This window comes from Chlorocebus sabaeus, chromosome 25 (genome assembly GCF_047675955.1).
Source record: "Chlorocebus sabaeus isolate Y175 chromosome 25, mChlSab1.0.hap1, whole genome shotgun sequence".
In the NCBI taxonomy this organism is placed as follows: Eukaryota; Metazoa; Chordata; class Mammalia; order Primates; family Cercopithecidae; genus Chlorocebus; species Chlorocebus sabaeus.
The window spans coordinates 68,359,344-68,375,647 of NC_132928.1; the positions used below are offsets into that span (position 1 = coordinate 68,359,344).

The window sequence follows — 16,304 nt, forward strand, 5'->3', positions numbered from 1 at the left end:
AAAGAATTCAAAATCGGTTAGATAGAAGGAATAAGTTCAAGAGATCTATGGTATCACATAGTGACTACAGTTAATAACAATATATTCTTGGAAATTGCCAAGATGGTTGATTTTAAGTGTTCTCACCACAAAAAATGTTAACTATCTGATGTGACATATATGTTAATTGGCTCGATTTGGCCATTTCAGTGTCTACATATTTCAAAGTCTATTGTACACAATAAAGATATACCATTTTTATTTGTTAATTTAAAAATAAATCTTGTAAAAACCTTAAAAATATTCATGCTATTTTACTCATGAGTTTCACTTTCAGGAATTCAATCCAAGGTAACAATCAGAAATGTGTTAAAAGGATTTATATATAAAATACCGTGTCCATTTCAGGGTTTTTTATAATGGTAAAAAAATTAACAATGACCTAATTATCTTACATGAAGAGGAGACTGGTTAAAATTATATATGTAGGTATAATGGAATGTGGTACACTTTAAAAAAATGTCATGTACAAAAAATATTTAACATAGAAAATGTTCACAGTATCATTGCAAGTAAAGTAGCCAGATTATAAAACAGTGCAAGTGTGTGTGTATGTGTGTGTTTATACAGATATGTTGACTATACACTCAAACAGCTATTTCTGTATAAAAAGTATTTATTAGAATGACAGCTATGCTGGACTTTTAACATTTTTGATGTTAAATATGTAATACAAACCTAATCAGAAAAAGACCCACTAAAAAGAATTATAAAATAACTTCCTTATCAGGATTACTCAAGCATAGGAGTATTTGGAATTTGCAGTGTCTGTAGGGTCTCAGTGAATGGTTATTCATCATTTCCACACCTGGAGATGATGATGACTCTGAGAATCAGGGCAGCCTCTTGCTGTCTTGGAATTAACATATTTTCCCAAATGCCAGTGATGTGCAGCTGAGATTTTACAACTCCTGGGTAGGATACGGAAGGCAGCTCTGTTGTCAGGACTGTCTTGAAATTACTCAGCCTCGTGTCTACACATGCACCTCTGAAAACTGCCATTTTTCCAGACTCCAGCCAGTCTCTTCTGAACAAGTAGACACTCAACTGGGATGTCACAGGAGAAGGGGACAGGCACTGAGCCAAAGGCACTGAGGCAAAGGAGACAGGCGCTGAGCCAAAGGTCAAAGATTTCTTATTAGGAAATCTGGAAGAAGGATACAGCCAAAAAGTGGCACCAAGGAGAGTCCGAAGAGAGTCCCAAATGTGTGGCACTCATTGCTATAAAATAATGAGTTTCTAAAAGTGAACATAAAGTAGGACCTTCATTTAAATAAATACAAAAGATGGTAACCTTGAAAGTCTCAGCTGAGGGCATGATTTAGAAAAAAACTGTTGGCAAGGTAGTCAAAATCTGGCCAGGAAAAGGCTCAGTCCAAGAGGTCCTGCTGGGTCTGACAGTCAGGCAGGTCCGGTACCTGACTGGTCCTGGTTTGCTTTGACACAATAACGTCAGTGGTCAAAGGCAGTAACTTGTTTCCCTTAGTTGGATGAGCAACCTCCAACGAAGTCTTATCCCATCCATGCCCTGTTGCTACAAATGCTTAAGCTATACAAGCTATGCTAATGATTGCGTCCAGGTTTAAGAGACTATCCTAAGGAATCCTGCCAGTAATCTGAGACACAGCAGAATCACTGGAAACCCACACATGTATTCAGACACTGGGTTGGGTACTTTTTTACAAGAGTTCCCCAGACATGACACGGAAGGAAATACCATTCACTTAGATGTGTGACTACTTCCTGGTCTGCTTTTCAAAAAGTCAGATATCTCCCTAGACATTTCTAGAGAAAGCATTACCATACTAATATGGTTCCACCAAATGTGTAGACATAGGTGACTTCCTATCACTGGGCAAAATGCAGCCAGCCATAGACACTTCTGAGCTACAAGACTGTTTGACAAGTATCTCTAGGGCAGGAAAATGTACCATTTGGTGGTTGCCAAGCTTTTCACTTTTCCTAAAAAGCTTTGTTTTGCTCCTACGATTTATTAATTTTTAAATGCATATATTTAGGAAAGTAGGCATGAAAGTTTATTACTATATGGCATTATACTTTGCCCCAGACTAGTATTCCCAATGTTGCATACTTTATACTGACATTACAACAAAAAGGATCTTAGGAAATATGGATTATAGCAGTTAATACCCTGGGGGACACATACAGCACATGGCATTTATCTTAGCTCTCCTGAAATGCCCCCAGACCTCCAGAGGCAGGATCCAGTTCATCTTTTCCCTCAACTTCTCAAACGAACAGTAAGGCTAGTGGCAGTAGCTGCTGACTCCCCAGCTGATAGTTCCACTAAGCTGTTGCTGGGATCGGGGCACCCTCCTGCCTCTCCAACACAAAGAACTGGAGAAAGCCTAGTTCAGCTATACTAGTCTTGACCAATGAATGACCCTACTTCTCTTTCAGCACAGAAGCAAATCAGTGTCCTCAGTGAAGAGCATATCTGGGGGAAGGGTATCACATTGTAGGGACTGGTGATCCCTTCCTTGAGTCTTTTATCGCTAGTGTGCAAGGAGCCATGAAGGTGTAAGTAATTCAGCTGTGGGGAAACAGCACAGCAGTGCATGATCTGCACTCACTGAAGATGCAGAATGAGATCGGGGGTGTGTGCGGCTGTCACCTGGGACATCTGTACGGGACAGCCACTTGAGAGAGCTGTGAATTGTAAATGACAGTCACTTGTCATGAGAGGAACTGAGGCAGGGAGGGTGAGTGCTAGGATACATGGGCACAGGCTGTCATTCACTGGCTTGTGGTTTTGGGGCAAGTTACTTAATTGCTCTGAGCCTTGCTTTCCTTATCTGTAAGGACAACACCACCATATGCACCTTGCAAGGCCGTTGTCTTTAAGTGAAAACTGTGTACATAGAAGTGATTTTTTAATATAGCAAAGCTCTGTAACTGTGCTCCCAGTGTGGTTGCCTTCAGCCACATATGGCTGTTTTCATTTACATTTAAATTAACTAAAATGAAAAATTCAGTCCTGTGGCCACACTGGTCACAATGCAAATAGTCAACAGTCACATGAGGCTAGGAACTGCCGTCATGGAGAGCACAGATATGAAACATTTCCATCACTGCAGAGAGTCCTGCTGGACAATGCTGCCTGTGCCATCTTCGTGTATTAGCTGGGGCTTCCAGCAAAGTCTCTAAGTCATCACCATACTGATGACTTTCATCTCTCATTGTCCAGTTTCTCTCTCATGCCTCTCACCATGACCATGCCCAGGAAGAGCTCATATGCTGAGTCTGTTCATGGTTGTTCTCCTCTCTGGCTGTACCTTCAGCACCGCTGACCCCTGTGGGAGCCTTGCCTTCATCTCATCCCAAAGCTCAAAGCCTGAGGTGGTTCTTTCAAAATGACAGGTTGGAGGAGGGACATGTATCAGCATGTGGGCTCTCTGTACACACTCATGTCCGTGCAGTTGAAGATTCTAAGTTCTTTAAGGAGAGGGCTGAATCTGATCCACTCAGTACCTGGTGCACTTACGTGGGCACTTAATAAATACTTCATTGTCATCTTTGAAGTCCTATACAGTAAAGAGGTATAGGTGGATCAACTTCATTCAAAAGATGGAGAAAGAAGGTAGTTCTCAGCTACTTGCTCAAGGACACAAAGAGGTCCACAGTGATGTCTTCTACCTCAGCCAATCCCATCCTCAACTTACTGCATCCAACCTGGACAGGATCTCATGCCAGCATCCTCCTCACTGCACAATTAAACAAATGGACACAAGTCCTGCCCTGCCCAGCTTCTGAATCCACAAGCAAAATTCACTCTAACCAATTAATTCCACGGTGGCCCTCACTTTTAGAGCCAATTCAATTAGTTATCAGTCAAGAGCAAAATATTTCACTTAGTATGTACAAAGATTGAGTCAGATAAGCAAAAAAACACTTTAGTGCACCTTCCTTAAATTCTTTCAACATAAATAGTATGTCTCAAAACAAGGGAAATCAATGACATGGATGCTAGACCACTGTCCTACCAACAATCAAGCTGGACAAAAGATACTTTGCTTTTAGTCTAAATCAGGAAAAGTTCTCTCCTTGGGGGAGTCCACATAGCCTGTTGGTTAAGAAGGTGGGATCTAAGATCAGAATGGCTGGGTTTAATCCCAGGTCTACTGCTTTACAGATGTAATTTTAGGCAAGGTAGCAAATTTCTCTGTGCCTCAGTTTCCTTACCGAGAAACAGTGGCAGTGACATTACTTGCCTCATGAGGCCCTTGTGGAGAAAAAATGAATACTGCATGTGAAGTGTTTAAGCACAGGGCCTGGCCCACAACACACACTCTGTAGATGTTCGTTATTCTTTCCTGAATGCCAGAAGCAGCTGCCAGAATCCACAGATGAGACTGAGGAAGGAAAGGGGCTTCCAGGTCAGCTAGCTTAGCAGCACGGGGCGCACGGACCTCATTCAGAGTGTCCCTCACAGATGTCATGAAGGCTCTGCCTGGACAGATTCCATGATGTGTGCAGGGGGTAGGAAGCAGGGGTCCTTTCGCTTGGGGGTTCCATCTTGAATTCTGGCTTCTAAAGCCCATCTACTTCTGGAGTATGTCAATGCCCAGCGTGAACCTGAAGCCCTGCCTCCACTGAGCAGGGCTGTCATCCAGAATTGCCTCCTTGACATGACAGCCACCGAGCCCTCTGAAGACAGTCTGTCCTGTCTTCTTCAGATGACACCTCCCTATGTCCCTCCAAGCCCCACTCAGGACACCACTCAGGACACCTCCCAGGCATCTGCTCTTCAGCCCCTCCTCGGTGTTTGTCCATCTGTCAACATCCCAATAGGAACACTGGTCTCATGCTGCAGAGGCAGGTGCCTGGCCCAACATGTGCAAACAGGAGAAATCTGCTCTTTTAGATTATACCATTAAAAGAAAATAATGGACCATTTTTTTTCCCTGCTCCAAAGAATCTTGGGGCTGCATTAATCACTAAAGGTCGACAGAACATTAACCTGTTGGCCAATTTTTCCTGCTGGATCCTCGATCTTTTTGACATTGTGAAGCCTGAACAGCAGTCTCTGCAGAGAACTGCTGGAGGGTTTTCTTTCCATCCACAGACAGGGCACAGCCTTCCAGGATGAGCAGCCACAACATCTTGGATCGAGGAACTCCAATTGCCCAATTAGGTGGCTTTTCCCTACACTGGAAGATTCATCATCGTATAAACCTCTCCTTTTTCATCTCCTTGGCTCACAGGGGAGCCTGCAGATGAGGGGAGAGGAAGGGAACCTTGGCTAGCTCCCATGCTTGCACCCCCTCTGCAAACAGGGTAGGGCTGGAGGGTGTTTTGACGTCTAGGTCAGTCCTTAGGAGGCCTGTGACACAGAATAAATACAGACAGTCTCTAATTTACACCGGTTTGACTTAAGATTTTTTGACCTCATGATCATGTGAAAGCAATAGGCATTCAGTAGAAATTCCTTCAAATGTTGACCTTTTCCTCGGCTAGTGATATGCTGCGTGGCGGTGCTGGGTGGTGGCAGTAGCTGCAGCTCCCCGTCAGCCAGGTGATCATGAGGGTAAACTACCATGAAATATTCAACACTTTATTATAAAAGAGGCTTTTGTGTTAATTTTGTCCAGCTGCAGGATAATGTAAGTGTTCTGGACATGTTTAAGGTAGACGAGGCTAAACTACACAGTTTGGTAGGTTAGTTATATTAAATGCATTTTTTTTTTTTTTTTCAGAAGTGGAGTCTCATTATGTTGTCCAGGCTGGTCTCAAACTCCTGGCCTCCAGCAGTCTCCTCCCTCAGCCTCCCACATTACTGGTACTACAGGAACTCGCCACTGCACCCAGCTTTAAATGCATTTTTGACTTAAGACATTTTCTTTTTTTTTGAGATAGGGTTTTGCTGTGACACCCAGGCTGGAGTGCAGTGGTGCAATCATGGCTTATTGCAGCCTTCATCTCCCAGGCTCAAGGGATCCTTCCTCCTCAGCCACCCAAGTAGCTGGGTCTACGGGTGTGTGCCACCACACTCAGCTAATTTTTATATTTTTTGTGGAGACAAGGTTTTGCCATGTTGCCCAGGCTGGTCTTGAACTCCTGGGCTCAAGTGATCTGCCTACCTTGGCCTCCCAAAGTGCTGGGATTACAGGTGTGAGCCACTGTGCTTAACCTCACAAGATATTTTCAACTTACTAGGGGTTTATCACAGGGACGTAACCCCATTACAAGTCAAGGAGCTTCCGTATGCTGTCTTAAGCGCACCATGGTATCTAGCAGTGGGTAACTAGCAGTGGGAAAGCCAGCCTGGGTAAATAGCAGTGGGAAAGGCAAAAAAGAAGGCATTGGCTGTGGCCTCATATATACCCAGCATTCTGCACCCAAGGAGCAAGCATATCTCAAGATTTCCTGAGCTCTACGTTATAAATAATTCCCTGCCTGCTTATTCTTGTCTTAAGTGCTGCTATTAAACTGTTGGGTTCTTGGTGCTTGGCCTGTGGCAAGAGCTCATGGCTACTCTCTACTTCACACCACACACCCTGCCATATACGCCTCTGGGGGTGATTCTTACCCCTGCACGTGCCTTCCTGTAGCCCTGCGATGTACAGACATACCTCCAGTACTGCACTTGTCACTCTATGTCGATGAGTATTTTTAACGTGTCCATCTCTCCTACTGGAGAGGCAGTGAGGGCTCCCTCTATCTCTAGTTCTGAGGGGCCAAGCACGAAGCTCAGTCTATGGTGGTGTGGTTAACCAAACAGTCCAGGCCTAGATTTGCATTGGTACAAGTCTTATCTTCCCATCTCTTTATTGTAAAACTTCTTGAAAACAGGGACCTGTCCAACTCTTACCAATAAATAAATAATAAAAATAAATAGAGATTATTAGCTAAAGAAAGCAAGACTGAAGAAAGTATTGCCCTGGCCCTCTAGTTCAGACTCCCAGGTGGTCAACAGCAGTGAGAATCAGAGAAGCAAACAGGCCTGAATAAACCAGGTTGGCCAGAGGAAGCCCCCTGTAGTAGCCAGGATTCTCCCGAGACACAGAAGCAGTAGTGTGTATATAAACACAATTATGTATGGAAGTTGGGAGGGTGGGAGAGTGGGAGGAAGAGGCAGAGGTATTTATTTTAAGGAACTGGCTCATGCAAATCCAAAAATCAGGGAAGCCCAGCAGGCTGGGTACTCAGGGACAAGGTGCTGTGAAGCCCAAAGGCCCTCTGCTGGCAGAATTCCCTTTTTCTAGGGGTACAGCAATCATTTTCATTTTCTTTTCTTTTTTCTTTCTTTCTCTCTCTCTCTTTTTTTTTCTGAGATGGATTTTTCACTCTTGTTGCCCAGGCTGGAGTGCAGTGGTGTGAGCTCGGCTCACTGCAACCGCTGCCTCCCAGGTTCAAGCGATTCTACTGTCTCAGCCTCCCAAGTAGCTAGGATTGCAGGCATGCACCACCAAACACAGCTAATTTTTTTGTATTTTTAGTAGAGACTGAGTTTCACCATGTTGGTCAGGCTGGTCTTGAACTCTGACCTCAGGTGATCCACCCACCTTGGCCTCCCAAAGTACTGGGATTACAGGCGTGAGCCACCGCACCCGGCCAGCAATCACTTTCTTAAGGGCTTCAGCTGATTGGCTGAGGCCCACCCACATTATGGAGGCTAATGTGTTTTCCTCAAAAGCCACCCATTTAAATTTTAATCTCATCTAAACAGCATACCTTCCCAGCAACATCTAGACTACTATTTGACCAAATAGCTGGGTACCATGGTCCAGCCAAGTTGAGACATCAAAGTGACCATCACATCCCCAAGCCTGGCTGATATCAAGGGGTAAAGCTAGAAAGCCGGCTCAGGCAGGAAGTAAAGAACAGGCACTCCCAGGCATCCCTGCACCCCACAGAGACGCTGGACGACGGACTGGCTCAACAACGCTACAAGTCAGTGACCGCAAGTACTGACCCTGCATGGAATGCAGACAGACGGTGACAGGGCTGAGGGCCAGGAAGCACATGCGCTGTCCCAGCCATTCATCTGTCCCTCCCTGGGAGCCCCACGTGTAGCCCTGGGAGAGCTGGAGATCGTGGCCAGTCTGACCCAGGGAAGTGAGACGAGCTTCATGGGAGATAGAGTAGAGCTTGCAACTAGACCACGGCCCCTCCTCCAAGCTCCCAAAGCACTGACAGGGAATCTGGAAGGCACCTGGGCTCATGGGAGATCCACCACTTCTAGGTATCAGTGTGCTATGCAGCTAAGAGATGTGCCCTCATCTGCTGCAATGATGGAAAAGTTCTAGAGAGGATGATGGTGACAGCTGCACAACACTGAATGTACTTAGTGCCACTGAGTCACACACTTAACAACGGTGAAAATGGAAAATTTTATGTTATCTGCATTTTACCACCACAAAAAGCTATGCTTGTTGATAACAGAACCATGCCTCTCTTTTTATCCCTCACAACATATATTTCATTTCTTACCCTTCCTCATATTAAAGTTGACCAAATTACCAAAGACCCGAAGATCCACGTGCGGTAATCTACTTCTCACAGCAACGTGAATGGCCTCATTTGACAGTTTCCATTGGCCTGGAGCACTGCAGGTTAGCATCTTCGCCTGCTGACTCTTTTCCAAGTGCTGGGTGCTTGGTGAAACACCAAAACGCACATTTTGGATTCAAAGACTTTTGAGATAAGCAGTTCTGCAGGACAGCCCTACAAATGTCAAGTGGGAGATGAAGCCTGACCATCTGAACCAGTGCCTCTTTTCAGAGATTGCTGGAAGAAGACTAGGAAGAGGAATGTGAGGACAGATAAGCAAGACCAGGTTTCAGAGCGGGATGGCATTTGTGGGTGGGGTCACTCACACGCTGCAGTAAAGCTGTGTCTGTTTCTCATCTGATTACTTATTTCTCTTCAAAACTTCTTACTGTTTGCTTCCTGCATTCTCAGCAATGCAGGTTATTAGCACCTTAATTTTCAGAACTATAGTTAACTTAATCTCTTCCTCTCACTTCTATCCTACCACATGCCTCCCTATATTCTCTTAGTTAAATTATTTAAGATCTTTAACCACTTTCATCAAAGACTTCCCTTCAAATGAATTCAAGAGCATTACACCTATAAAAATATACTAATCTATTAGAGCTCTTCTAAACACCATCACCATTATTATTATTTTTGCCCAACTGTTAGTTTCTTCCTTCTCATCCAAATGCCCTTGTGGGGATCAACTGACCATGCCTGAGGCCCTGATGATCTGAGCTGGCTGTACTGAGTTCCCATTCAGCTTTCCCACAGACCTTTTCTGGGACCACTGGCCAATCTGGAACTCCTTTTTCTCACTCACCCCTTCATCTAGAATCTTTGAAGTGGAGCTCATCCCGCAGTCGCCCCGCCTGTCAGAAGAATGCAGTCGAGCCAGTCAAAGGCTCAGGGTCTTGGCAGGATGAAACTACAAAGCTGGGGCAACAATGTCTATGCATCATTTGGGCTCTCCTGGAACACACCTGGACACCCACCGCCCCTTCAACACTTCATCTCGGTCCACATTAGAGAGTGGCTGGAAGAAAGTTATCTGGTCAGCTGTGCAGACCTAACTGATAAGGCTCCTGGGTCAATTACAGTGGGCCTCAAACAACCACAAAATTGATATGCCATGTAATAAACATTTACTAAGCTCCCAGGTTTTCAGGACCCAGGTGATCCATCCTGGTCATTTTCTCATGGCCAGGGCAGAGAAGCCAAAAAAGGAGAGGTATGCACTTGCCCCTTCCAATCTTTTCACGTACCACAGCTGCCTGCATCCTACGGGCCAAAGCCAACCTCAGAAACAGGAGGGCGTGGGGCAGGTGCTGCACTAGCAGCACAGCACAGCACAGCACAGCACAGCACAGCACAGTGGGAGATGACCCTTAACACGGCCAGCTGCAACTGAGCTTCTCTGCCAAGTCATTCAGGAGAGCTCAATGCATCTGAGGAACTACAATGAAGAAAATGGCCTGTGTACAGAACCTCACATATGACATTTACAAAGAAGAGAATCATAGAATGGCAATAGAAGGGATCTCACTGGTTACCTAATTCCATCCCTTGAGTTTCTAGATGACAACTCCATATTCCAGAGCAATGACTGAGCAGCTAGTTCACGTGGGAGGTAAATGCAAGAGCAGGGGCTATGGATGCCTTGGGGATGGATGAGGGAAGAGGCAGGTCGAGGCCCAGGGGAGAAGCCAGCTCTGCGCTGACCAGCTGCCTGGCAGGTAAGGCCTGTGAGCCAAAGTCACCTCCTGTAAGAAATGGGATCAATACTGCCTGCTCTCTATGTCTTACAAGGCTGTGGGGAGGATCAGGGAACTGCGGGTGTGAAAGCTCTGACGTGTAAGGTATTATTCTGCCCCAGGGCTGTGCTTGCCCAGGCTGCTGACCTTCAAAAGCTGTCAAACCAAGATTAGCACCTGGAGAACCACGAAAAGGGGCAGGACACTATGAAAACAACTGTCCCCAGGCCATGTGGCTCCTCCTCTGCATCTCCTGGCTCCTCACGGGCAGAGATGTCCTTTCCCTGCTCTGTGCCCACCACAGGCACCTTCAGCTGGACCTAGGACCAAAGAGAGGGACTGCGGGGGCTGAGAAAGTTCTCATGCCAGTCCTGTCACAGCACAGCCTGAAACTGCCAGGTAATTAATTGCCTCCTTGGCTCTGCACTTCTGAGCACGTTCTGAGGGCTGCCGCTGGCAGTGGTGGAAGCGACACTGCTTTTGACTGGGAGTTGTCAGCTTCAATTCTGGCTTCTAAAAACAAACCTTCACATTGCTGCAAAACCTCCTAGAATCAAGAGTTTTAGAAATGAAAGGAAACTTCAAGGTACCAACCCAAACTTCTTACATTTTAGATGTGGGTTTGATAGATTTTATAAAATTGGGAACGAATCTGAACTGAGAGAGAGAGATCTGTGGCCTTTTCTGGTGACAGATGTGATTTCTAGCTCCTCACTAACTGTAGAGGGAGAAAGAAGTGGTGCCAAATGCACACAGGATCCGCATGTAAACATCTGTTCCAAAGCCACACAGGACCGATATGGGAGCTCTTGCCTGTAATCCCAGCATTGTGGGAGGCTGAGGCAGGATGACCACTTGAGCCCAGGAGTTTAAGATCAGCCTGGGCAACACAGTGAGACTCCATCTCTACCAAAATGAAAATAAAAATAAACCAGTCAGGAATGGTGTCACACGTCCATGGTCCCAGCTACCTGAGAGGCTGAGGTGACCGGATCACTTGAACCTGAGAGGTTGAGGGCGAAGTAAACTATGATCATGCTGCTTTACTTCAGTCTGGGTGACAGAGTGAGACCTGGTCTCAAACAAACAAACAAACAAACAAACAAAAACACCAAACAAAAAAGCTACCTAGGCAGACCTCAAGGATGGCAGGACCAGGTCTGCATATCCCAATGCCTGGCACAACGTGTGCAGGTAGCAGGTGCCCAATAAATATTTACTGAAAGAATGAATGAATGTCCCTTTGGAAAGTTCATATAAAATGAATCCGATGCACCTGTACCCTATGGGCGTATCATCACAAAAGGCGCTACAGAGATGGCAGAGGACTCTGGAGAATGTCAGGGGACAAGGAGCTGAGGCTGCACCTCCAGGAGTGAGGGAATTCTGCTCTGGGATAGGTCCAGTCTGGCGAGACCCCAAACAATGCCTATGCGCAAGCAGAGCCCCAGAGTCTGGCTTGAGATCCTGGCCCCAACTCAGACTGAAGGTCCCTCAGACCTGCAGACGGAGCCGAGATGGTGCTTTGGAGGGAAGACATTTTCCTGGAGCAAGTACACTTTCCCCACTGTGGTTCTGGAGTGGATGTGGCAGGGAGATGTTCGCTGGAATCTTCCTACGATCCTGCTCTAGTTCAGGGAAAGATGGAAGTGCAAAAACCCTGTGCCTTGGGGCCTGGAGATGCGGTCAAGCGAGGGCAGCGAGTGAGCGTGCGGTCAGCTGTCACCACAGGGCTGGTCTGCCTGTCTGATGAGAGAAAGTGTCACTGCGGCAGCAGGGATGAAAAACTAGGCACGGAGACGTCACCTAGGCACCACATTCTGGTGTTTATCTGTCCCCACCATCTCCCTTTGTGTACCCTACTGCTCCTGGCAGCTCAACCTCGGATGCTTTTCCTGGGAGTATCATCACAAAAAGCAGAGCTCAGGCACTTCTTATAAAACATGCACCCATGTTGGCCATGCTGGTTCCCAGAGCCGATGGCTCGGGCACATGCTCCTGGGGAAGGTTATTCACAGTTTCACCAGCAGGCTGTTGGTGGTGGTCTGTGAAGAAGGCATCCTGGCAAGAGGAAGGTTGGGTAGATACCTGGTGGGAGTGGGGAGGCCTCCTGGCACAGCCTTAAGTTTCAAAGCCACGAGTCCATAAGTCTTGAGGGACAGCCTCCAGGGAGATGGTAGTCACCTCATATGACCCACTGTTTGGGTGACACTTCTAGCCAACATTGCTAGGGACTGAGCCTTGATGAGTCATTTACCCAGATGGGCTTGAGTCTGCAGGAAGAATGTGCAGGGAACGGGGCCAGGTGTGGCAGCAGCCTCTCCAGGGCTGGCTACCCGCTGCCTCGGGGAGGAGGGAGCAGCCCAGCCCTGGCCTCTGCAGGAGCATCTGGATGGACTTGGACACACAGTGAAAAGGGTATGTGAGCAAGTTCTTGGGTACCAGATGAGCCCAAGTTCCCCCGATTTGCTTCCCCCACCCTCTTCGCCGACCCTCCTCGGACTCAGCCCAGGGCTCACCTGGATGATGAAGCCAGTGGAAGAACACTGTCTGACCCAGAGGCTGAATTTCCGCTTTTTCCTCTTCCGCAGCTCCCGCTCTGTGCACGTGGCAATGAATACAGGATCCTCATCGATCAGGGGTTCATGTAGCACCTGCCAGGAGGGAAAAAGCGGAGGCTCTCACAGAAGGCAGCATGAGCTTGAGGGCTCATCAGATTGGAGCTCAAAATCAGCCTCTGCCTTTGAGCAGCTCTGTGACCTTAACTAAGTTACTTTACCTCTCTGATCCTGACCCTTCTTATCTATAGGAGGGTAGTATTATTATCTACACTACTGTTTCCAGAAAGGATGTAGTAAGAAAGGATTCAGATTCATGCAAAATAGCACCAGCCCTGATACACAGAAAATATTTCATCAATGCAATTTATTATTATTGTTATTATTATTGGCCTAAGGTCCCTTGTCCCAACTCTCATTTGGTTGAGGGATCTCTGGCACAGGTCCTGTGTCCTCTGGCTGGACATGCCTGGTGATGGGCACCCACTTCTTTTCATGGAAGCGCCTTTCACTCATGGAAAGTTCCAACTGCTAAAAAAGTCTTTCACTGATCCACAATTTATCGATATTTAACTTAAACCTAAGGATGTGACTTCTGCCCAGTGAGAAACAAAGAAAAAAAAGTTTGTTTGTTTGGTTTTTTTTTTTAGATTTTCAAGACAGCCCTCGTGTCAGCCCACAACCTCCTTCTTCCAGGCGGAACCTCCTCTTTTAATAAATCATTCATCAAATGACCCAGTTACCTGTTGGCCTGTTGCAATGCACAGCCTCTGGCTCTCCTCTGGGTTGTCATGTCCTTTCTGACAAAATTCCCAAGGCAATTTTAAAACTTATTTCCTCTATTTCAACTTTTTGATAACATGATTATATGACTTTTCCCAATGATAAGACAATAAAGAAAAAAGAAATGGCATAATAAAAATAGGCTCTAAGGAGTGGCCATTTATCTTCAAAGTAAAGTTCTTTTGGGAGGCTTTAGGGTAAATTTCAGGGATGTGCTACACTTCCCTCCCTGATCCCAACTCAAGCTTAATTAAGAATTAGAGTGTGCATCTGTAGGGAACAGAAATGAAGAGTGCAGGCAATGATTCCCAGAACTCTACACGATGCCCTAGATCAGGGGTCAGCAAATTACTGCCTAGTCTGGCCCATGTCTGTTTTTGTAAATAAAGTTTTATTGGAACACTGCCATGCTCCTTTGTTTACATATTGTCTGTGGCTGCTTTGGGGCTATAATAGCACAACTGACAACACGCAACATCAGTCACACAACCCACACAAAGTCTAAAATACTTACTGTCTGGCTATTTACAGAAAAAGTTTCAACAAACTAGTCACCTGAGCATCCTGCTAAAATGTGGATTGTGATTCAGTGAGGCTGGGCCTGAGACTGTGTGTTCCCAACAAGTTCCCAGGTGATGGCAGAAAAAGGTCTTCCAAGGACGAAACGGAGGATATTTACCATGTGTGATGTGGACAATATCCTTCCATTCTTCTAGGAATGGAAGATGGGTGGAGGTTGAATGCAAATTGAAAGCACAGGTACCTTGCATTCAATTTTTGAAGTGACAGCCCTGCGTTGTTCAGTCTTAGCAGTGCATACCTGCCTCCTCAGTTTTTCTACTAATGGACATGTGGGGACATCACATGTGGTCTCCCCTGTGTTGTGAAGGGGAAGGCTGGGAGGCTGGCCTGGCTGCAACATCTCCCCTGGCCCTCACGCCTGGTTTCTTGCACTCGTTGGCTCTTTGTAGCTCATTAAACATTCAAAGCCCCATTTGGAACTATTCAAGTGCAATGGACAAGTCCTCCACACAGTGGGAGAATGGGAGCAGATGGAGAAGGGAGAAGATGGCATAAAAAAGCCCTCTGCCTGTCCTTTCCCTGCCCAATGATCCTTGCCGAAGACGTGCCTCCTACTCTGTCCTCTGAGGCCACAGAAAATGAAAATTGCCCTCTCTCATTCTCTTCAGAAAGAAAGTGCACCTCTGTTCCACTTGCATTGAACATATGATCAGTTGCAAATTTATATTTAATCACATGCCTCATCAAAGCAAAAGGGCCAGCAAGAACTGCTGACCCTCAATGATCTTTTTCCTTTTCTACCACCATTAAATGAATTCTGAACGTGTCATGACTAAATGCAGCACAGAACGGCATGCTCCCCAAAGCTCCAAAAACTTTGCCGGCCAGAAAAACCACTTGCTTCTCTTCCAGGCTACAGATTGGTCAGCATTTCTCTGTTACACAACCGTATCTCCTGAGCCTCCTCCTGTGCTTGACAAGCGTGGTTTGAGGTATGGAGGGTGGTTATGTACGGTAGGGGAAAGACAAAACATCCATTTATTGATTTGCATAATCCCTCCCCGAAAATACTTCTCTAATTAATCTGGCTCCAGTTTTGAGGAGATGCAGTGTCTCCCCATTTTTATTTGTGTAGAAACACACACACACACACACACACACACCAGCTGCTTTGGTTACTGCTAGATTCTGGGAATCCTCTGAAGACTCTAAGACCAAACTCATACCAAAGGGTCACAGCTGCTGGAATAAAAAGGCTCCCAAGACTGCAGGCTGGAGGGTGTGAGTGAGCTGAGTGTGTGAGGTGAGTGTGCTGTGTGTTTGGAGTGCAGCCCCAAGGGATGGTTTAAGGGACGGGTGCAGAATGATTCCTGGGATTCTGATCCATACACACCTGATGAGGGCAATGGGAAGAGAACTGCTCCGACTTGTGTCTGCGGGCAGAGAGGAAGACCCTCCCAGAAAGCCCTGAGGCTTACAAGCAAATCATTGCCTCTCTGTGAGCTGAATGTTCCAGGGTCCAACAGGGATTTTCACAGAGCAGGAAAGCTAGGAATCCAAGGCTCCCTTAGAGCCTCCAGCTTCTCCAATCAAGGATCAGGACAAGAACCCTCTTCCATCTTTAAGTGGCAGATGTGTCTCTGAGAAGAGCATAAATGCAGGAGCCGAGCAGGGCGGGCCAATGCTGGCAGCCTGGGGAATGACAAGGCCTGCAAGTCCCTGGGAGAGCCAGGCCCACCCAAACTGGAAAGCCCAGGGCATCCTCAGCAGATGGGGCAGGCTGCTGCTCCAGGGAACGGAGGGCACAGGTGATGTACAGGAAGCCCCAGGAAGCATGAGGTTCTGGTCATAGTAAATACCCAACCGTACTCTCGTTATGACTTCATCTCCTTTGACTTACCCTGCTCCACGCCTACTGACACGGAGCTGGTGCAACAGGCTGCGTGGCACCAGTCAACCCTTTGACTCTCCCAGAGCCTCGTGCCCCAGGCTGTACTGGGGTGTGCTGGGTGTTCTGTGTTTGCCCCCCAGGGTCACTTTCCATCCTGCGGACCCTGCGCTGAGGCCTGGAGGTCAGCCTCTTACAAACTATCCCACCCAGCTTCTTTGCCCCTAGTTTCTGGCTTGCTCAGCCAAGTGGGAGTCATCA

The 16,304-nt window shown here is 46.7% G+C and overlaps 1 protein-coding gene across 1 annotated transcript in view; it reads right to left on the reverse strand.

The window, feature by feature from the left end:
• Window positions 1-16,304, reverse strand: part of PGBD5 (piggyBac transposable element derived 5) — a 104,797-nt gene that overhangs the window by 18,321 nt on the left and 70,172 nt on the right. Inside the window, exon 3 of the mRNA XM_007989764.3 lies at window positions 12,812-12,946. Within this exon, the coding sequence (XP_007987955.2) occupies window positions 12,812-12,946 (135 nt within the window). The remainder of the gene's footprint in view (window positions 1-12,811; window positions 12,947-16,304) is intronic.